This window comes from Seriola aureovittata, chromosome 6 (assembly GCF_021018895.1).
Source record: "Seriola aureovittata isolate HTS-2021-v1 ecotype China chromosome 6, ASM2101889v1, whole genome shotgun sequence".
In the NCBI taxonomy this organism is placed as follows: Eukaryota; Metazoa; Chordata; class Actinopteri; order Carangiformes; family Carangidae; genus Seriola; species Seriola aureovittata.
The window spans coordinates 27,059,607-27,082,092 of record NC_079369.1 but is presented as its reverse complement, the minus strand read 5'-3'; the positions used below and the strand labels follow the sequence as shown (position 1 = coordinate 27,082,092).

General features: G+C 42.9%; 1 protein-coding gene across 1 annotated transcript in view; it reads left to right on the top strand.

The window, feature by feature from the left end:
* The first annotated feature begins 395 nt into the window (after nt 1–395).
* The window catches only part of frem1b (Fras1 related extracellular matrix 1b), a 45,601-nt gene continuing 23,510 nt past the window's right edge, over nt 396–22,486 (top strand). The window contains 19 exon segments of the mRNA XM_056379362.1: nt 396–717; nt 1,932–2,080; nt 2,761–2,895; nt 5,505–5,882; nt 5,988–6,082; nt 7,001–7,260; nt 8,193–8,392; nt 9,017–9,340; nt 9,974–10,082; nt 10,242–10,373; nt 15,276–15,620; nt 15,716–15,858; nt 15,951–16,147; nt 16,230–16,320; nt 17,272–17,439; nt 17,569–17,777; nt 19,867–19,960; nt 21,298–21,550; nt 21,851–22,045. Of these exon segments, the coding sequence (XP_056235337.1) occupies nt 5,667–5,882; nt 5,988–6,082; nt 7,001–7,260; nt 8,193–8,392; nt 9,017–9,340; nt 9,974–10,082; nt 10,242–10,373; nt 15,276–15,620; nt 15,716–15,858; nt 15,951–16,147; nt 16,230–16,320; nt 17,272–17,439; nt 17,569–17,777; nt 19,867–19,960; nt 21,298–21,550; nt 21,851–22,045 (3,031 nt within the window). The 5' untranslated portion in view covers nt 396–717; nt 1,932–2,080; nt 2,761–2,895; nt 5,505–5,666.

Genomic DNA, 22,486 nt, shown 5'->3' with positions numbered 1-22,486 from the left:
TTAGTTGCCTAACCTTAATTATAACCATAACTGGATCAGTTCTAATCTTAACCATCTGATACAGAAATGCTTTTTAAAAATGTTCAATCTGTAATTTTTCAGAATCATCCAATATCAACGTCTTTGTCTGGTGATGTCGCCTTGTTGCTATATGCTGAAATTTTCTGTCACTGTCATGTCTTGTCATGTGTTTCACTCCAGCTGATTACACAGTCAACATGTCTGTCACTGTGTATGTACTGTCAGGACACTGCAGGACTTCAACACAGAACCTCTTCAATCCCAGGTTCGGGTCTCTGATGTGGAACTGAAGCCAAACACAAAGACAGAGGCAGAGAGACGGGGGGCTGTAAAAATAAAAGTCCTGGAAACCTCAGCACATTTCCTGTCTGCTCTCCCTCTCCCTCTCCCTCTCTCTCGCTCTCTCTCTGGTTTTGGCTTTAGGACTCCACTAGTCGAGGAAGCTCGCTCGCCCTTTGTTCTCCCTATCTCACAATTTACCCCCTCTCTTTCCCTTTTCTCTCTCTCTCTCTCTCTCTCTCTGTTGTTGGATGCCAGACGTCTTGGGGTGACGGTGAGCTGTTGAAGGGGGGGTGGTGGCAAACAGTGAGTGTGAAGTGTGTGTGTGAGTGTGTGTGTGACAGCATTCCTCTTCCTCTGAGCGTGTGCAGAAGGTGAAGAAGACGGAGACGACCACAGAAGCTCCAACAACTGGAGGTAGGTGCCAACCAACTTCACACACTCTCACACACACTTGGTTGTTGCCGTCTCGTGCCTACACACACACACACACACACACACACATATACACATACACATGTCCAACAGGCCTCAAACAGAAAAGAGACACAGACTGGAGGAAGACGAGGGGATTTCCTTCCTTTTATCCTCTCGTTCTTCTGTCTTTTTGGCTTCTTTCTAATTTAAAACACTCACTCTCTTGTAAACACACACGTTCATGGATGTGTGTCCCTTCAGTTTCACGGGCTGAGGATGTGATTAGAGCAGCAGGAGTTCAGTGGAAACTTTCTCTGCAGCGTGTTGTTGCAGTGTGATTAGCTCCTGCCGCTGCTACCTGCTGCACAACAACATAGAGCTGCTGCAGACCTGCATCTGAGCTCACTGTATGAACAGATAAACTCACAGTAAAAACAAATAAACTCACATATGAACACATAAACTTGTGTGCAGACAGATAAACTCACTGCATGAAAAGTTAAACTTGCATAAATCCAAATACAAACAGGTAAACTAATGAATAAACAGTTTTGTTGCAGTGAGTTAAGCTCCTACAGGTCTGCAGCTGCTGCCTACTGCATCCACACTTGCATCTGAACTCACTGTTGACAGATAAACATGTACAAACAGATAAATTCACATATAAACAGTTAAACTCATGTACAGACAATGAAATTCACTGTGTAGACATAAATTTGCATACGAACACTAAACTCTTGAATAACAGATAAACTGACAGGTGAACAGACTCACTATTTAACTCACGTATATACAGATAAATTCATGTACAAACAATTGCACACACAGTACACTTATGAACACATACTCATACAAACAGACACAAACTTAAACTCATGTACAGACAGAATTTCATGAATAAACAGAAATTCACATACAAAGAAAATCAGTTGCCTTAAAATCGTTAAGTAAATTTAATTAAACTGCATTTACAGTGCAGATAAACTTGCACACAAACGCACTGGACAGATACACAGAGTGCGTTGTAGCTTAAAGTAGTGGGAATAGTTAACCACTCATACAGCATGTTTAGCTAATGTAAACATAGTTTATTGTCCTAAACCTGCCAATGAAACCTGGAAGATGTTTTTGAACTCAGAACTCAAGAGTGCTTTTTAGTCTGGTTAAACTGAACCTTGGTTTGTTTTCCCCCTTGGTACGATTCGTTTGTGCAGGTGTGAAAAGTAATCACACCCGGGTGCGGACGAAATAATCGCACCGGGACCCTTTCGAGGAGCTGGTCTTGGTTCGGTCCCAAACGAACTCTGGAGCGCTTCAATTTTGGTGTGAAAGAGTTGTGAACTGGATCCGACCCCACGAGCAGGTGAACTCACAAGTTAGAGCTCGACGGTTCCCGTCACCTTCTTCCTGTGTTTACTTTCCTGCTCCAGCCAGACAGTCTGACCAATCAGAGGAGTGAATGTTCTCACCTGGTTTGTAGTGATGCATTTTGATTCACTTGAATTTTTCTCTGTGTGAAAACAAACTGAACCTACAAGTTTACAAACTCATCGACTGAATCGGACAAGAGAAAACCAATTTTAGGTGTGAAACACCTTCAGATACCAGTAAAACAGCAGCAGTGGTAGTTGTGGTAGGAGTAGTAGTAGTAGTACTGTTGTTCATGTAGCTGTTGCAGTAACAGTGCAATGAGCAGCAGCAGTAGCACTGATAGCATTAGCAGTTTTGCAGCTTTAGTTACATTTGTGACTGTTACCGAGCTGTTACTGTGGTCTCTGCAGTAGTAGTGGACAGTTTTAGTCTTGTGCTTGTTCACTGTTTAAAACATGGAAATGTGAAGGAAACACTGAACACCTGGAATGTTTGGAATGAAAATAATCCAGTTTAAACTTTTACATTTGGCACAGCCACCAGCTAAAGAGTCCAGAGAGCGTCAGTGTTCAAAGGGCTGTGTGGGTCTGACTGTGGTCAGATCTGAAGTTAATTATCATGTTTCATTCAGAGCTGTTCACCTCAGAGCTGCAGTGTATGTTTCCCATTCAGCAGCAGTGAGTCACTTCCAGCCATCGCAGCAGCTGGTGGATCATTTAAGAAGCGTCCTGCCTTGGTTTGAGTGAAATCCCGTCCAACGTTCAGTCATCTCTGCAGAGCCAAGACGGGAATCCAAAGGAAGCCCAGGTGAGATTAAAATAAATTCCTCTCTGGGAGAAGGCAGGGAAGTGAAAGCTGTTGACTCTGTAGTGTCTGGATTGTTATCTGTCTGAAGACTCCATAAAAAACTAAACTAAACTAAAACTGACCTATAACTTTCATCTTTTATGTAAAATTCAAACAAGACTAAGAGTCTCCAACCACGCTAACAGCTCTGGTAGCTAAATGCTAAATGCTAGGGTGAAAATCAGACAGTCAGAAAGATTCATCCTCTGGTGAACGAGAATGTCTGAACCTCATTTTAAGTCAATCCTTCCAATAGCTGTCGAAAATAGAGGCACAGTGATTAGTTAATTAATTTATTGTTTTAATTTGTGAATTAAACTGTCTCTTTACAACGTTCACCATGTAGGAGGGGAGCATAATTGTTTGAATGGTGCATATTTTCAATACAAGATGGCGCTGATGTATGATGACATGCAAAGAGCCTCTCTAGACCTCCAAAATAATAACAAACAAGCAGCCATACATAGATGAGATATGATGCCAGGTGCAGGAAAAGAGCAGAAGCCAGAGACAACACTTATCCAGGATTACTGCTGCTATCAGGTTCTGTTTATTCAAGTCTACTTATTTCTTTTTTATATGTACTTGTTTAAACTATAACACAGTGTGTAACTGTTGAGAGTAGGGAGGTGGGAAGTGCCCCTGGTTCCAAAATTAAAAGTTCCATTGTTTTTTTCCCATAGATAATGTAAGGTGACTGAAAACATGAAACTCTCCTGGATGAATCATCAGTACAAAAGATTAAGAAGGTTCTTTAGTAAAAAAGTCAAAGATACAAGCTGGTGTTCATAAAAGTTCTGGGTGAGTAGTTAGCTATGACTTCCCACAGTGCATTCTGGCAAGAAACAGCTAATCACTGAGCTTAAAATTTGGTCACATGCACTAATGGCGGATAGAAGCTGCTCTGGTTCAAACCTCTGACTGACGTCTTCTTCACGGCTGTTGTAGCATTTAGAGCCATTTACCATTGAAACTGGTGATCATAACATGACTGTATATGGTTGTTACATTATTTGTGAGAGCAGAGAGCAGACAGGGCGTTTTAATGCATGTGACAATAACTTTCTTGAATTTGTGGTTTGGCCCTCGGTTGTGCCAGAAGCCGTTATGTAAGAACGACCTCTCACCTCCACACACCTGGCCAATCAGGAAGTTACAGCCGACACACACACACACACACATCCTGATGCTTCTGAAGCTGTTTGTCAATCAAAAGGCAGTTCTGATGGATACCCTTGTCTTAAGGAAGAAGTCGTGGAGTAACCTGTGGAGTCTGAGGTCATGTAACATGTAAGCCCCCCCCCCCCCCCCCCCCAGCTGGTTCACACTGGACTGGAGTGTGTCCAAAACTGCCTGTTAAGCTGTTGGCAAAATAAAATCCTCAACAGAATTTTCACAAAGTTTTCAAAAGGTTTTGTGGATTTTCCTGAGCGCCGCATTCTCACCGAGCTGAAGCCGAGGTTAAACACACATCCAGCTGAAACCTCAAACTAACGAACCGATGCTCGTCTGGCTGGATGGGAAGTGACACGCCGGCTCCAGCTGGTGCCCTGCTTTGATCCTGGGAACACCTCCCCTCCCCCCGCTCCGCCCGTCCCATGCCACTTCCAGCACCTCCGCGGGGTCACGCAGATTAACCTCTTGTTTCCTGCAGTGGGCTTTGGTTTGAAGTGAAATGGAGGGTGAAAGCGTTTTCCGGCCAGGAGTGTGGAGCAGCGGGGGAAGAAGCCGGGCCAGCCAACTGCATGCTGGGAGTTTTTTTTAAGGGTTTGGAGGATTTAGAGGAGTTTTGGTGCTGGCTAAAGGCAGTCGAGCGGACTCAGAGCTGAGTAATTTACCAGTAAAAATCAAGAGTTTTAGGGGGTAAACTGTGGCACTGGGGAAGGTTTGGAGCTGTTCAGGATTTTTGTTGTAAGTATTAATGACACAGATAAACTTATTAGACTCAGGGCTGAGGTAAGAAGCTTCTGTGCTGGGAAAGGTCAAAGGTTGGGTTTACAGCTTTGGCTTTTGACTGCATCAGATCTGACCTGTAAAGACTGCAAAGAACGTTAGAGTCACTTCTTCTTGTTGCTTGTTCGTCACCATCTCTGTGCAGCAGCTGTTCAGCTTCTTTTAGCTTCTAGTTTTGGTTTTTGAGGTGCAGTTCCTGTCTGTTATTGGTGTTTCCAGCTGCTCTGATAAACCCTTTGACCTCTACGTGCCGAGCCGCAAACAGCAGACAGACTCGGTCAGACAGCATCTGATGAACATAGTGGAGCATTTAGCAGCTGAAGAGCCAGATATTTCCCTCAGGAGCTGGTGGAGACCAAACACACAGATAAAAGCTACAAATTTTAGGTTTAATGAAATGTTGGGTGAAATGTAAAGAAGTTTAGGTGATGGGTAAGGTCAGAAGAAAGGTCTCGAACTCATCCAGGTCCATTTGTCCTTGTGTTTGTGCACGGTATTCAGTCATTTATCCATGGTTTTATGAAGATAGTGGTGTAGACACATTTTTCTTTCACAGATAAAGATAAAGCCGACTTTGTTGTGTTTGTTTGTTCTTAAAGCTCCTCTCTCCTCTGCAGAGACTCTGGAGGAGAGATGAGGACGAGGGCCGAGGCCGACTAACTGGAAGATGCTGAAACACTGAGACCTTCTTTCTCCATCAGCTGTGATTCACAATTTTCCCTCAGAACAACTTTTCTTTCCTGAACCTGTGAAACAAAGACGCCCCCACTGATCCTAACATGGCTGCTCTCGACGTGTTGCTGCTCCTGGCGGTGATGTCTGTCTGCAGCGGGAGTCTGGTTGTGGTAAACTCTGGCGTGGAGGTCGCCAGAGGTCGCTCAGTGTTCATCACAGAGAAGGAGCTGAAGGTCAACGTGGATCCGACCGCAGACTGTAAGGTGGAGGTGGTGATGAATGAACCCGTCACTCAGAGAGTGGGGAGGCTGACTCCACAGGTGAGGACACACCTGCTGTAGTGATAACATGTCCATCACAGTGTGAAGCTGACTGTTACAAACAAACAGAACAGGTACAATGGTGTTCCTGGGTTTTGTCTGCAGGTGTTTGACTGCAGCTTCCTGGAGGACGAGATAAAATACGTCCACAACGGCAGCCCCCTGCTGGACGAGGACACGGTGATGCTCAGAGTCTACAGGTTAGTTAGCAACTCAGTTTAGCACTAATACGAGCAGTGGCAGCATTAGTGCTGTAGTATTAGTACAACAGCAGTGGTTGTAGTGGTAATGTTTACAGTTGCAGCAGTAGTAATTGTTGTACAAGTTAAAGTAGGTGTCGTTTAAACAGTTAGTGATCATGTTATATAATCAGAGATGACGTAAAACACTTGTCGGAGCTCATTGGTTTTTACAATGCTGCAGGACGCCAGTGATTACTACCAGTTTACAATAAACAGCTATGTATACGTTTCATGTACAGCTCTGGATATTGGCTCTGAGCTCCACATTTGATTTAATAGATTCAATTACATCAGATATTGTTAGTTGAGTTAATTCTTTATTTGTCCTCGTATGTTTACACACACTGCATTTAAACCATCCATAAGTAGTGAACACGCACGCAGTGGTCATTAGTGGTGCAGTGCCAGGGGAGCAGTTGGGAAGTTAGGTAGTGGGGAAGGGAAGGCGCTATTCATTCACTTCCCCTACCCTCCCTGCTGGACCAGGGATTCGAACCGTCAATCTTTTGGTCCCAAGTCTACTAAGCGTAGGACAAAGCTCAGATACAAAGATCGATCTTGGGTTTCAGAATTGACAAATCAATGTAGAAAGAGTAAATGAGCAGAAATCCAAAGAAGCTTCTGCCAATGCACCAACAACCTTCATGGTAAGTTAAAAATCAGTGCAAATGGTGATTTTAGGGAATTTCTGTATTAATGGTGATTTTCATTGGTGATGATTCACCTCATTCATCAGCTTTTTATTTTGGTGACAACAGAGAAACTTTGGTAAACTGGTCATCTAGCTAACTGAGCATTATAAAGGAGTATAAACTGAGTAGCTTAAACTCTGTCTAAAGGATCTCTTCTAACATGATGTATGGTATCGGTGTGCAGGTTCACGTCTTCAGACACGCTGGTGGAGACTGTGGCTCTGCTGGTGCGGGTGGTGGACTCGGGGTCTGGTGTGGTGGAGCTGGGCAGCGCTCCTCTGGTGGTTCCGCAGTTCCACGGTTTATCCAACGCCATCGACAGCTCTGTGCTCAGCATCAGGACCGCCGCCCACCTGGTCTGCACCGTCAGACTGATGACCACCGACACGAACGTTCCCGCTCTGGGTCAGCTGGTGAGGGAAGAGGACTCCACCCAGAGGAAGAGTACGTCACATATGGACACATTACGCATTGGTATACAGTCACAGATCAGGTCAACAGTTAAGCTTCCGTTCTGAAGTGATGCTCTGGTAACCATAGCAACAGTACTGAAGCATCACTACTGTCTCTAGCTGTCAGGTGAAACTAACCAGTAACCAGGTGTTAAACTGACTACAAACTCACTTTACAAACATAGAGGAGGAGTAAGGAGTACAGACAGTTAGCTTGTTAGCTCCCCAACCAAATTTAACATTTTTAGTAGATGATTTATTTGAAAATCACTGAATTATTTTCTTATTTTGAATTTAACAACATCATGATTTTAATTTGTTGAAACAATATACAACATAACATCATCAATATAAATTAGATAAATGGATTTAAACACTTACCATTATCTCACCATGAAATGTAATCATAATGATAATGATAATGATATTAAACAAACTTTATTAACAGTATGTAGAACTTTTCTAAACATAGTTACTAAGCTCTTTACAATAAAACAACAAAACCAGTGAGAAAAGGTAGAATGCACTGAAGAAAATAAAAAAATAAATAATAAGATAAAAATGTTAATTAAATTAAAATTAATTAAATAAGACATGGGTAAACAATAAAAAATAAATACGTTTTTATAAAATAATTAAGAAAATAAATTAAAAACAATATGAAATAGAGAATAAAAATGGAACACAAAACAAAATATAAAAAAAAAACAAAAAAACATAATACTAATAAAACAACAATACACACAAATAAAAATAGATATTTGACAATACAAAATTAAATAGAACATTTTAAAACGGAACATTTTAAATGCTTTCATGCTTGATATTTTATGTATCCACCACCTGAAACTGCAGGTTTGCTCCTGGTGCTCTACAGTCAGTTTTGTCTTTAAACCCTCTGTCTGCCACTGTGTTTGTCCTCAGGCAGAGAGACAGCAGCGCTCTGTCCTGGAAACAAACCCTGTCTTCATGACACCAAGGAGGTTCGTTTCCTCAAGACCGGCTGCCAGGACTTCCTGACCTCCGGTCTGAAGTACCAGCACCTCAGCCCTCCGTCACCTGAGATTGACTACATCCCCATTAGGGTGGAGCTGAGGGACCAGGCCACCAGGGCCCTGCTGGAGGTACGGGATAAATCAGAAATTAACCTGGAAGAAATTAGATGAAGATAATATTGATATTATTCCAATGTGACATCCAGTGTAGAGAAGACGTGTAGTTAATCTACTCAACAGACTTTAAGTTGAACAAGTTAAACAGCAGATTCTGTCATATCCAAGTTGGATGGTGACGTTTTCCAGACAAGATGAGCGTCTCAGACATTGAGAGGTTTATTGGCAGTCAGAAGGTGACATCCCACTTCCATGTACTTTTCTCAGCTCTGTGGATGTGGAGGATGTGGAGCAGAAGGTTCTGCTGGGGTTTAGAGGGCTCCAAAGATCCTAAATGTTAAAACCATTTTTTCTCTCCTCATTAGCACATGAAAAGTGTCTCTTTCTTACAAAGACCTGTCATTTTTAACACATCTGATTGTATATTGTGGTGCTTACTCTTCGACACCACATGTAACAGCAGAAGTAGTAGCTGTATGTGTTGATTTCTATGTGCTATATGTTGTGTTAGAATGTACATTTGTGTCCTAAAGGAAATGCAGATTTGCACACACTGGAAAAAGGAAAGCCAATGAGAAGCGAAGTGGAAACTTTATCTTTTATCTTCGCTTCCACCTTCCCTTTGTTCGCTCCCAGACAGAGGCGGTATGGTTGCCGGTTTTGATCCACGGTGCGATGCAGAACCAGCCCCCCCAGGCCGCCTTCATGGCCTCCTTCATCCTGGAGGTGGACCAGTTCATCCTCACCCCGCTCACCACTGCCGCGCTGGACGCCAAGGACCACGAGACGCCGCAGGAGAGGCTGGTTTTCAACGTGACCGTCCCGCCCGCCGAGGGCTACATCACCCACCTGGACGACCACACCAAGCCTATCAGGTCTTTCACCTGGTCGGACCTCCACGAGATGAAAGTGGGCTACCAGCCGCCCAACAGCAGCCAATCACACCGCAGGAACTATGAGGTAAGGGAGGTTATAATAATGATTGAAAACATAGAAAATCAATATCTCCCTCCAATGATATATATATATATATAATATATATATATATATATATAAAGCTGCAGTTGTAGCCCCAAATAGCAGCAAAAAATAAAAATTAACTGTTAATTAGGATTAATTCTTGATCTTAGTGAACCTTGTGTGTGACGTAAACTGGACCATTAGCTAAATCAGCCAATGGCTCCTGATAATATCTGTCTCCTCTTAACTTACTATAAAAATCGCTGTCAGAGCCCTGTGGGTTGGTTTGCTCTCAGTCAGTACACAGTATTATATAGCTGGTGTAACTATTTTTAAATCTGCTTTTCTGGTTGGTGAGCTAGCTAGCTAGTATACTACTTTAGGTTTGTGGGCAGCTAGCCTCTGGTGACGCCTGTGATGACCACAAAAACACTGAAAGGCCCACCTTTTTTATGTGGTGGATTTCTGTTAAAGAGACATTTTTTTGAGCTGCTGGATTGATGATGATGCTCACAGCTGATGAGGTCACTCCCAAGGTCACTGAGAGATTAGTACTCAACTAAACCAAGGTGGACGTAAATGACATTTTCTGCTACGTATATATCTTGTATCTGTTCCTATATATTCTCTAAGGTGGAGTTCCAGGTTATAGACGGCTTCTATGTGACCAGCCCACCCATCATGGTCCACATCTCCATCAGGGCAACTGAAACAAATGCACCCAGAGTCTCCTGGAACATGGGTACATCATAAATATCACAACAGATGGTCTCCCTCTCAGTAACATGTTTTCACTGTATACCTGCTGAGAACATGAGTGAAGTGGCAGCTCGACAAACCACATGATGTCAAAGTTCAGTTCATTTCGTTGTTTAGTAACAGTTGATGTCTGGTGTCTCAGGTCTGGACCTGTTGGAGGGTCAGTCCAGACCAATCACCTGGGAGGAGCTGCAGATAGTCGACAACGACAACATCGATGCCGTCTACCTGGTGGCTGTGGACGGACCTCTACACGGGCGTCTCAGTGTCAGAGGTGAGGGGTCAAAGGTGACTGGGTCACTTACCTCTTTAAGAAGCAAATAACTGATTCCTGCTTTGTGAAAAATAATTTTATATTTTTAACTTAAGTTACACATATAATGTTTTTATATATGATATGTAGCTCTCACTTTTATCCACCTGTTTTAATTCACAAACATCAGTTTGCACATGACAACCCTGAATGGAAATACTGAAAATTGAAACATTGCTAAAAAAAAAAGAAAAAAGAAAGAGGTTTACATTTGACTGAGGTGGAAAAGTTGGTGTATCGTGAAAAGCAAAATTTGGCAATTTTAATCCAGGAAACAAGCAAACGTCTTTTTTTCTATGTTGCTTTCCATTAGTTAATGTTGTACTGGAGATTCACCAGCTCCTCAAAATCACAAATGAGCATTTTCTTAATCAGTCTTGGATCAGGACTAGTTATGTCATGTTCTGGTTGTTTTAAATGTGTCTATACTAGGCCTGTTTTATAAGAGAGGAAACTGTTTGACAACAAGGAAAAACACCTCATTATTTACATGTAAAACGCTGATTCAGTCTCATGACTATAAGAAGAATCCATCTCTGCTCTTACACTGCTCCTCTGTCCTTATACCTCGCTGCTTTAATCCTGTGCTGGTATTCCGACACACACACTGCCCTGGGAATTCCCAGAGAACGTCGTCTGGCCTTTTCCGCCCTTTTTCCTCCATGTGTTGCCCATCCGTCAGGGACCGTGGTGTGGCTGGGGAAGCATATGTCTAGTGGCCCTGCATGTGTTTCCTAATCAGGTGTAAAACGGGGCCGTGGCCACTTTGCCAGGGGCCGTGGCAGCGCCGAGGCTGCTGCTGCCTCCCTCTCCGTCCACGTCTGTCCCTTCCAGCCCAGCGCGTAGGGAGACGGCCTCTTTGTCTCGAACGGGGAGTGGGACCAGAGCAGATTGGAGGGACTTATGCCATTTCATGCCACTGTGCACAGGGAGCAGATGCACTGTCCCCAAACAGGTTTTCATGCTACCAGCTAGGAGGAGGGAGTGAAAGGGGAGGGGGGTTGAGGTGGCATGAGAGCGGGGGCCCCGAGGGGCTCAGGCAGGGAGTTAACCTTTCATGGCTGCTTTAGACGTATAGAAACAGAGCGGCGTGTTTTCAGCTGATTCTCTGGATCCTTTCTTCAAATCTGTGGCATGAAAGTCTGATACTGAACGTGATCTCTCTCTAACGTAGACACATTGACAAACATGAGAATCATGACCTGTAAGTGCAGCTTGCACTGGGCTTTTAAAGTCGTCTGTGCTGAGAGATTAATTCATCATCTGGATACACTTCGTGTGGATGACAGCAAACTCACAACTGTTCTGGCCTAAACTTTCTACTTACTGCTGCTTCTGCTACAGCTCCCATAACAAAAACCAAACCAGTGACGGGATGAGGCTTCACGATAGTGGTTCCCAGTCTTTCTGGCTTGTGACCCTTTAAAACATTTTCCTCCTCAGGTTAATAAATGTAAATGATTTTTAGAGGCTTGTTATTGTAAAGTATCCAGTGTTTCCCCAAAAAAAAACCAAAAACTAAAGAAAAGTCTGATATAATTGCTTCTTCTCCTGTTGCCTTTAAATCATTTCATGACCCTTGAGATTTATCCGGGGATCGCTCAGAGGGGTCCTCACCCCCAGGTTGGGAAACTAGCAGTTTACAAGGTTGTAGGTTTGTAAAAGGGTCAGAAATTTAAGCCCAAAAAGTCTGTCAAAGAGTCAAAATAACTGTAGCTTACTACAAATATTACAGATGGAAATGAATTTAATGTTACAGAGAGTTTAAGTCATGATGTAGAGTTCGACCAGCTTCAACAACACAATACAATCTCTGATTTCTTTTATGTCTATCTGGAAAAGAAATTAAGCTTGTTTCTGGAGTTTACGCTCCACTACAGCGGCTCTGTAAGAAAGTGAAACCTCCGTGATTTAACGGATCACAGTCTCAACTACAGCTCACATGAAGAAAACTACAAGCTCGGCAGCTTCATCATCGTAACACGGTGTCATCCACATCCATAAAACTCATCACCTCTCTCTTCTGAGGTCATCTTTTCTACTTTGTAGTTGTGATCTCTGCTGTCTTGAAACGTCTACAGCAACGTTTAGCCTGCAAACGTCCAGGGATGTTGGGAAATGGTGTTTGTTAAACATTTGCCCTGTTTTCAAAAAGCTCTGAACATGAACTGTCGAAGGAGAAGATCAGTGGTCCTTTGTTCAAATACCTCAAAAATCCTCAGGTTATATTTACCTGATGAGACCTGTGGTGATCATCTCAGAAGCCTCCAGGTTGAAACAGATGGTTGGGTCAACAAATCATGTGACTTTGACACTGTTTAATACCATCAGTCAACGTTGGCTTCTTCAACAACCACTAAAAACTGGATCTGAACTTTTTACCATCACCCATCAAAAATTCTCCAGACAAACTATATTTAAATGTAGGCAACTGCAACTAATGATTATTTTCATTACCAATTAACTTAATTAAGTGATTAATCATTAAGTCAATGATACTTCAAGACTTTGTCAAAACTTTGCAGAGCCCAAGGTGACGTCTTTAAATGTTTTTTTAAATGTTTTTTTTTAATTCAACCAACAGACAGTGACATGACAAAGAAAAGCAGTGAATCCTCTCATTTCAGAGGCTGGAATCAGGAAGTATTTGGCTTTGATTCATTATTTTAACTTCACAAATTACTATCAAAGTAGTGGCAGATTATTCTTCTGTCAGTCAGCTGATGAATTAATGATCTGATTGTTTCAGCAGTGTTTAATAACACAGTACAGTAGTTGGCTGGTTGTTGAAACTTTTGTTCCACTAGGCATTTTTCCCCATTGCCCTTCCTCCTCCCCTCCTCCTCCTCCTCCTCCTCCTCCTCCTCCTCCTCAGTTTGGACTCTTGTTTATCTGCCGCTCTAGTAAAGAAGCAGTAAAACAACAAAAGTTTGGCTCTGCTCTCGTCACACATCCTCTGGTGGAGCTGCGTCTCAGAGGAGGAGGATGCTGCTGACCCGCGATGCTGCAACTCGGGGGCGGTGACGCTGCTGCGCGGGGACAGTCACTGCAGGCTTCGTCCAACGCCTTCAGCCAAATGGATGGCTGCCTGTCCTGCCACACACTCCCCCTCTCTCTGTGTATCACACACACACACGTTTTTTCCTTTATGGGCCTGTTGCCCAACGCCACCTTTGGGCCTAATTATCAAGTTGTTTCCATCACTTGGACCAGTAGCCGGTTCCCCTCGGTAAAGTTGCTAATGAGGTTCGGGCTCGCGACCGCTCGTCTCTCAATCTGTCTGCTGACCTTGCCCTTCTGTCTCTCTGGCACGCGCAGGGAGACAGGAAGCCCCCCATCCTGGCAACCGGGCGGCCACCGGGAAGGACGCCATGTTTTGCCCCACCGGTGTTCACAGCACAAACTCCAGCCAGCGCCTCACGGTGCCTTCAGGCGCTAAGAGAAACTTGTTATTTCCAAGTGACAATGGGAGAAAAAAAAAACACTGCATGTGTTGGAGACGGTAATTGAATCAAAGTGCGAAGCTTTGGCTGGGAACCGAGCCGTTCGCTGACAACAACACATGTCGGCCAGTAGGCCGCCAGTCATGTGACACTCTGCTGTTAACGTTAGCATGTTGTACAGTGTGAGGAAGGCCAGCCAGCAGCAGAGAGCTGACAGATGGACATGGCCTACTTCATTAATGTAGGACAGAGAAGTTTCTCATGTTTAGTCCAACTATTCACACTGACAAACATCGACGGCTTCAGACTCCTCGCTCTCCATTTGAAGCAGAAATCAGCCTTTCGGAATAAAATTCAGTATTATAATTATCTGAAGCTACAACTACAAAAAACTGCATATATATTTTTTATTGTTAAACTTGTATTTTAAGAAATTTGTCCAAATATTTAATAATAATTTGACCATTTTATAACAGAAATTACAAAAATATATTTTCAGTTACTTATTTCATTGAAATGTTAGTTACACAGTGTGGTTGAAATCAATATTAAAAACTTAAGAATATTTTGTCAATATTAATATACAGTATATTGATATTGCAAACTTTTTAATAAATCACATTTATGTGTCATGTAATTGATTCTGTTCCTCTGTTTTATTTATTTATTATTGAATTTATTTTCTCTTGTCATGTGTAAATTAGAGACTTAAATCATATGAAGACCATTATAATGTGATCACATCATCACAGTACAACTTCACTGAAAGAACAGGGAAAAAGATGTAACTCAAATATGAAAAGTCGAAGCCACATTTTAATTTGTTTACATTTAATCATTTTATTGAGTTCCTCAAATCTAAAGTCTACTCTTTTGTAAGATTTAAACACAGTTGAGGATTTAACTTCTGATTCTTTGTTTCTTGTTTATTCTGCAGTTAAACTTACATCACTGACACAGGCCATAAAAAAATCATTATTTTTAAATTGCTAATCATTGTATAAATGTATCTGAAATATAATTAAAAAATGTTTTTAATTTAAGATACAAAACAATCACATTAATCACAGTCATTATAAAACTGTAACAGTAACTCAGTATTCACATGTGACTGTGGTTATTTCCTGCTGACTCAGATTTTGTGTTGAGGCAGTCACTGTGTTGTAGATATTGAGTCTGCTGTCTGACTTCATTTTGACCATATGACCATAACTCATACACACTCATACACACTCATGCATACTTTGTCAACACTCACTGTTGACAAAATCTGTCGTTTCCATTCTACCACACAGTATTTGAAAGGTATGCTGCCTGTTTTAAAGTCGCAGTCTTGCTGCAGCTCGAGAAAACAACATTTCAACTTCAACATAATCTGTGTGTCAGGTGTCATTTCACCTGTGTCTCTGTTTCTTCCCAGGTGGGAAGGCGTTCATGTTCCGTGTGCGGGACCTGAGGGAGGGCGTGGTCATCTACCATCACTCCGACAGCGACACCACTCGCGACCACATTGTCTTCCGCATCAGCGACGGCCGCCACAGCATCCGCCACAAGTTCCCAATCAACATCCTGCCTAAAGACGACTCTCCACCTTTCCTCATCAACAACGTGGCGGTGGAGGTGCAGGAGGGCGGGGCCGTGAGGCTGGAGGAGTACATGCTGTTAGCCTCCGACCTGGACTCCAGCGACGACTACATCCTCTATCAAATAGGCTCCTCCCCCCGGGCGGGGCAGCTGGTCAGGAAGACCTCCGCCGAGGAGACAGGTGAGGGTGGAGCGTATGTGTTCTTGTTGTAGACTGAGGTTTTGTGTTGATGCTCCTCATCACATGGTGAACATCCTTTGTTGCTCCTCATGCAGGAGTTCCAGTGGACAGTTTCCTGCAGAAAGACCTGATCCAGGGTCAGATCTACTACCAGCACTCAGGAGAGGAGCGGTTCGAGGACTCCTTCGACATCACGCTGTCCGACAGCCACCAGCCGCCCAACCTCTCCCAGACATATGTGAGTCAAACATTATAACTCTATTGGAGAGTAGAGAAGTCCTGCAGATAAGACCCCTTCTTTAGAAAACTCCCCCCCCCCTCTGTTTGCAGACAATGGTGGTCCATGTGTTTCCAGTAAAGGACCAGCTGCCGGTGGAGGTTCCTGGCAGCGTACGCTCTCTGACGGTGAAAGAGACGGAGGTGGTTTACATCACTCAGACTCACCTCCACTTCACAGACAGAGAACACCCGGGCACCGACCTGACCTACGTCATCACGCAGCCCTGCTTCAGCCCACTGCATCCTGGGTAAGGACAAGGCAGAGTCCAGGACCAGCATATAGCGTAGCACGAAGCTCTCTGAAATGAAACTGAGCCTCCTCTTTTTCAGGCTGATGGATGCAGGACGTCTGTTCTACACAGACACCACCACCGCCATGAAGAAAGACCACATGGTCCCGGTGTTAAAGTCCTTCACACAGGTAGACTCACTGCAGCCTGAAACACACAGACAGCGTGGTTCTGGTTCTGTGCTGTCTTCACTGTTACCTCACTGAGGTTACAATAGATGCATTCTAACAAAGTCTTTACTGTCAACAGTGTTTCCAGCTTCTCAAACGTGACGTTTTTAATTATTTGGATCATTTAAATATATTTATAAATCATTGTGGGGTTTGAACTGTTGGTTGGACAAAACAATCACTTGATTATTCTAAGAAAATATGCTCACACATTAATGTATCAGTGATAATGATCCAATGATATAATATAGAATATAATAGTATTTTTACTTTTGATACTTTTACTGATCATATTTCGATAGTTTTACTTGAAAAACGTTCTCAATGCAGGACTGTTTTCAACTGTTTGTTTATTGGTAAGCAAGATTACCCAAAATCTACTGAAGTGATTTGCACCAAATTTGGTGGAGGGACTGACGTTTTCATCAGTTTCTCAGGAAATCTTTTTTTTTTAAATATAGAGGCATATTTATGGTGTTGAGATCCAAGTAATAATCCAGATCTGTTGGAAGAAAATGCTGCATCCACATCACACACAGAGCAGTACTTGTCATTAATAGCGGCGAATGGCGGCGGCAGCATTTAAAGAATGATTACATCAGTATTTCATTCAACATACAGCTACTAAAATGACCAAACAACAGTGGTTGTGACAGAACACTGAGGCAGTAAGTAAATAAAGAGAACAAAAGATGTGTAGGATTGTTTGACTGCAGTATTCACAGTGTGACGTTAATCCAAGTAAAGGATCTGAATTTTCCTCCGCCACTGAGGCTGAGCAGCTGCCAATGCGCTGAGCCTGTCAGGGTGGATGCTGTACTCTGTGATGTAGTTATAAAGTATAAAAACATGGAGATTGAAGGAGCTTACTGTGTCTTTAAGCTGTCGTCCTGTCCTGCTGTCTCCTCCCAGCATGCGGTCAACCACATGAAAGTGGCTTTCATGCCTCCTGTGGAGGACATCGGCCCGGCGCCACTGTTCGTCCAGTTTGTCTTCTCCGTCAGCGACCACCACGGTGGCACCATCTCCGGCCTCCTCTTCAACATCACAATCACCCCTGTGGATGACCAAGCACCAGAGGTCAGAGGTCACACAGAGGCTGAGCTTCTTCTTACCTCCAGGAGAATGTTTCGTTTGATGTTGGATGTTATGAGCTCAGTCTGACATTTGAATATCCGGATTTTGACCCCTGTTGTTGTGGATCCTCAGGCCTTCACCAACCTGCTGCGGGTGGAGGAGGGCGGAGGTGCCTTTATGACGGAGGAGCACCTCCTGGTCCAGGATCGGGACAGCACTGAGGAGGCTCTGAGGGTGAAGGTCCAGAGGACAGCTCGTCATGGGCGACTGGAGCTGCAGGGCCGAATGCTGCTGAAGGGAGACGAGTTCACCCTGCAGGACCTGAGAGGACTGAGACTCAGGTTAGAGAGGGTGTGTGTGTGTGTGTGTGTTTGAGTCTATCCTTGGTGGTAGAAAAATGATCCGTACACTGTTAATGTTGGTCTGACTCATCAGACATCAACTACTTCTCTTCTCTTTTCTTGCTCTCCTCTCTGCAGCAGAAACAGTCTGACATTAACTTTAACTGTTTTATCTGCTTCACATGTTCATAACAGTTTGTTCATCATCAGACTGAAGAGAAAATACTGAGTAAGAAACTTAATGATAATTCATCCACGTATTTAAAATAAATCCTTAATCTGACTTTAATAGTAATTTATAGATTTTTTTTTTATTCTAGTTATGTGATAATACATTTCACCTTGTTGAATATCGCTTTTGGACGTGGTTATAACCGAACTTACTGGCAGGTATCAACGTTTCTTCTCTTATCATATTAAGAACTTCATTCATGGTTCAGATGATGTTGCTTATAATAAACAACTCCGCCTCTTTCACATGAATGCGCTCGTAGCCGGACAGGTAAACCAGGGTTAACTGAGCCAGTTGATAACCTGCTTCGTAATACAGGTTATCATGTTTTAGGATTAGGTTTAGGTTTGGTTAAGGGTCGTGGTTCGACATGTAGCTGTGAAGGATGAAGGTGGTCTAACTACAGCTGCATTGTGCAGATATTGTAGAAAGAAACGCTGTTACTCCAGAGCTGATTCCTTCTTTATTTCATCAAGTTTCCTTTGGTTTTTCTCTTTGGTTTTCAGACTCAGCTTCTAATATACAGAAACTTATCAATGAAGGTCTCAGACACGTAACACAGAGCGGATGTTGGTTTGTCGGATCATTGGCTGCAGTTACACGGAGACCAAACATGATCAAAGCTGTGTGAATATTACAGAGCACTAACACTAATGAGACGGTTCCATACCTCACTTCCATGATTACTCAATGCAGACATGTAAACTCTGACCCACGAGACCTGGTTCCTCTGTAAACTGTTAGTCTGCGCCGTCTTTGATCGGATCTTAGTGGCCCGTGTGTTTACAGAGTCACCGATCCAGGAACATAAACTAAAACCTCAGGAGGAAACACGTGGTTCTTTACATGTGGGTGTCTGAGTGTGATTGGTCTCTGAAGAGAGTTTTTTTTTTTTTCTTGACCTACAAATCTGTTGAAATTTTTGGTCTCTGTGTTTTGGCTCTTTCATCTGACATACAGCCTCAGTTATACTCTGACAAACAAAAATCTGTTCCAAATGATGCTCATTAATCAGAAATAACTGTTTGTATTTTTTAAAGGGGACCTTTTTCTGCTTTTCTGGGTTTTTCCTCACGTGTAGTGTGTTAAATAGGTTTTTGTGCATGTAAATGGTCTCCACAGTCACAAGGATCACAGTTTACACCAAAGGGAGAAACTCTGTCAGAGTAAAAACGTATTTTTTCTCCTTTGTATGAAACGCCTCGTTTGGGGTCCAGACATTACTTCCTGGTCTTATTGACATCAATACTTGCCCCACACAAGGCACAGCACATAACTACTTATAATTAAGACTTTTCATTAGTTTTGTAGCCATGTCGAGAAGACAGTGTTCTTAATTTCCTGCAGAAATCATCTTCGTTTTTCCACGGTTCTCCACCGCTCCAGACATTATATTGTGAGCCTGCACATCAAGGAGGACTGCTTCAGGAACCACGCACAGTTAGACGTTTCATTTTCATTTTTTATTTCTCTAATTCACACTTCATTTAATTCACACTTAATCAGGCTGAGCAGGGGACTCAGACTCACAGCCTGTCAGTCTGCATTGTTATTGTGGATCTGTGATGTTTAACTGCATTACCGCGACCTGATCTTGTTACTAAGAAGCAGCAGCAAACATATAAATGCTTAAACGTTTGTCAGTATTGACATGCTGTACCTCGTTAGCTCAGATAAATTATCAATAATTCAACCGCTGAGTTCATTTTTCAGTAACTATGCGCACCAAAGTTTAATTCATTCAGATGGAGGATTGTCATCAGTCTCAGATTGTTCTGTCTTGTTCTCAGCTCGTCAGTCCTTTGTGAACCTGTGTGATACAAATAAAGGTTGATTGATAGACTGACTGTGTTGCAGGTACATCCACGATGACTCTGAGACGACTGGGGATGAGGTCGGTCTGAAGGTGACGGACGGTCTGAACTCAGCTGATGTGATCCTGCCAATACAGGTGAGTTTCAGTAAAACATCAACCAGCAGAAACCAGGCGACCAGGTGAGTCTGTCTGAGAGAAAGAACTTTAAGAGCTCACAGAGATATTTGTACTTCAGAGCATTGAAGTCGATGAAAGGTTGAACTGACCTGCATCATGACCCTTCTCACCTTGCTGCAGTGATGAACAGGTGCAAGTGAACACACCTGTGCAGTGACGCTGCTGTGATCAGAGAAGGCAGCAACACACCTTACAGCCAGCTGTTTACTTTCTCTTTGAACATGGATGACCTCACATTTAACAACACAAGCATTATTCCAGTGATTGATGCTATTAGAGGAATTCTGGCGCGGGGCCAGGGCCGTTTTAGATTTGAAAATAGATAATTATATGACTATGGAAAATATTCTTGTGTATTTTTTTTAACTCGCATTGCAAGAATATGGCTTCATATACATATATATATATATATATATATATATATATATATATATATATATATATACAGCCAAAAGGAACCCTATATTTTGTATTAATTAAGTAGACCTACCTTATTAATAAAAACCTTTGTTTACACTATGGCTCAGTGAAGTATCAGCTCAATAATGCATGTACTTTGAAAAAGCACTGCACTGAATAAGGTATTTGTTTTGTTCTCATATCATCGTTGCAATTTTTTGGACTAATTTGGCAGTGGTTTGACAACAGTAGGTCTATTATGCTGCATACGCTGTTTAGAGACCAATGGGGGAACGAGTGTTGAAAAATTTGTTGTCATCATCTTATAGTATCTGTAATATCTTCCATTTGTGTGTTGTTTGTGTGCGTATATTTTGTTTGTTTTGAGCGTATAACAGTAGCCTAGGTATCAATTCATGTTCAGTCGTCATCAGCACTTCAAGTCACAAGCACAAGATGTAATGTCTTTTGTTGAGGAATGAAAATGCATTTATTAAACCCTAACCCTTCTTCCCTCCATTCTTTTTCCCGGAACCCCGGAACACATTTCAGGCACAGAAATGATCCTTGCTTTAAGCCCTGGTAATCATCTAAGAGTCTAAGACAAACAGAGAAACAGATACTATAAATATCCACAAACTATTAAAAAAGTCAAAGACACTTTTTTCAAGGTACAATTTTAAAAAGATCAGTGTGTATTGACAGCACAACGGTCTTCCTCAGACCTTTCTCAGACCTGGACCTCACTGTGTGTGTTCTCTGTGGCTCACAGAGGTTCAGTGTACAGAATACAGATGTTCTAGTGTCTGTAGTCTCTCTGTGAGCTCATTGCATCAGGAAGTGTGAACATGTGATGAGCGACGCGGACCCTCTGCCTTCCCCCCTGCTGTTTTTAGATCCTGCCGATGAATGACGAGCCCCCCCAGCTGGGTGGAGGTCTGCGAGGGGAGCTGAGCTGTGAGGAGGGGGGGCGGGTACAGGTGACGGTGGACTACCTGTCGGCCACGGACCGGGACAGCGATGACTCCAGGCTGACCTACATGCTGGCACGGAGGCCGGGTAGAGGGGAGCTGCAGAGAGCTGGACTGACTGTGGACAAGTTCTCCCAGCAGGACCTGCTGCAGGGACACATCTACTACGCCCACACAGGTGAGGACGAGAGGTCTCCTCTCTTCTGATTGGCTCACCGACCTGTTGTTACTAGAGCTCCAGAGAGAAGCCTGAGAGAGGAGATGAACCACAAATATATCTTCTTATGGATCAACACTTCAAATAAAACACAGGAGAAGAAGAAAATATGGAGCTTTTTAATGGCCTTAAGGAAATTATACTGTAATATCAGTAACTTTTTATGTCTCAGTTTGTTATCAAACATAATGATCATAATTGATTTGAACTGTCACATTCAGTGCAGCTGGTTCCTTCAGTGACTCAGTTCTGTGTGTTCAGGAGGAGAGATCGGACCTGAGCCGGTGTTCGACACAGTCACTCTCATCATTTCTGACGGTGAGGCTGGAGGGACGGAGAGCTGTTGCCATGGAGACGCCCCGCCCCCTCCCGTCCCCCTCCACGGCACACTTCCTGTGTACGACCTCAACGTCACTGTCCTTCCTGTCAACAACAAAGTGCCATCCGTCAGTCTGGGTAAGACGCCTCTGTCTCAGTGATGTTGTTTGTAAAGTGTCAGGAGACTAAAGGTGGGGTTGTTGTGACAGTGGATTATGCTGCAGGTGGTTATTCATCCATTTTCTGCATCTTATCCAGGTCCATGTTGACTTCATTTGATTAATTATATCATTAGGAATGATTATATACTGCTAGAGGCCATGAGGCCATGTGGTCTGTACTGGTTTTCCATCATGTTGTTAAACGTTAGATCGTATTCCACTCTTTGTGATTTTAGAAGAGTTTAAAGTCTTAAATTGAACTGCCCTCACATTTTCATTATCGCTGCTGGTTATTATATCATATTATATTAAATATTATCTGTCCTCATCAGTAACTGAGACCTGGGCTCTGACAAAAACATGAATCTTTCTTTAATTATAGCTGCAAACTCGTCACCTTTCCCACGTAAACCTTCTA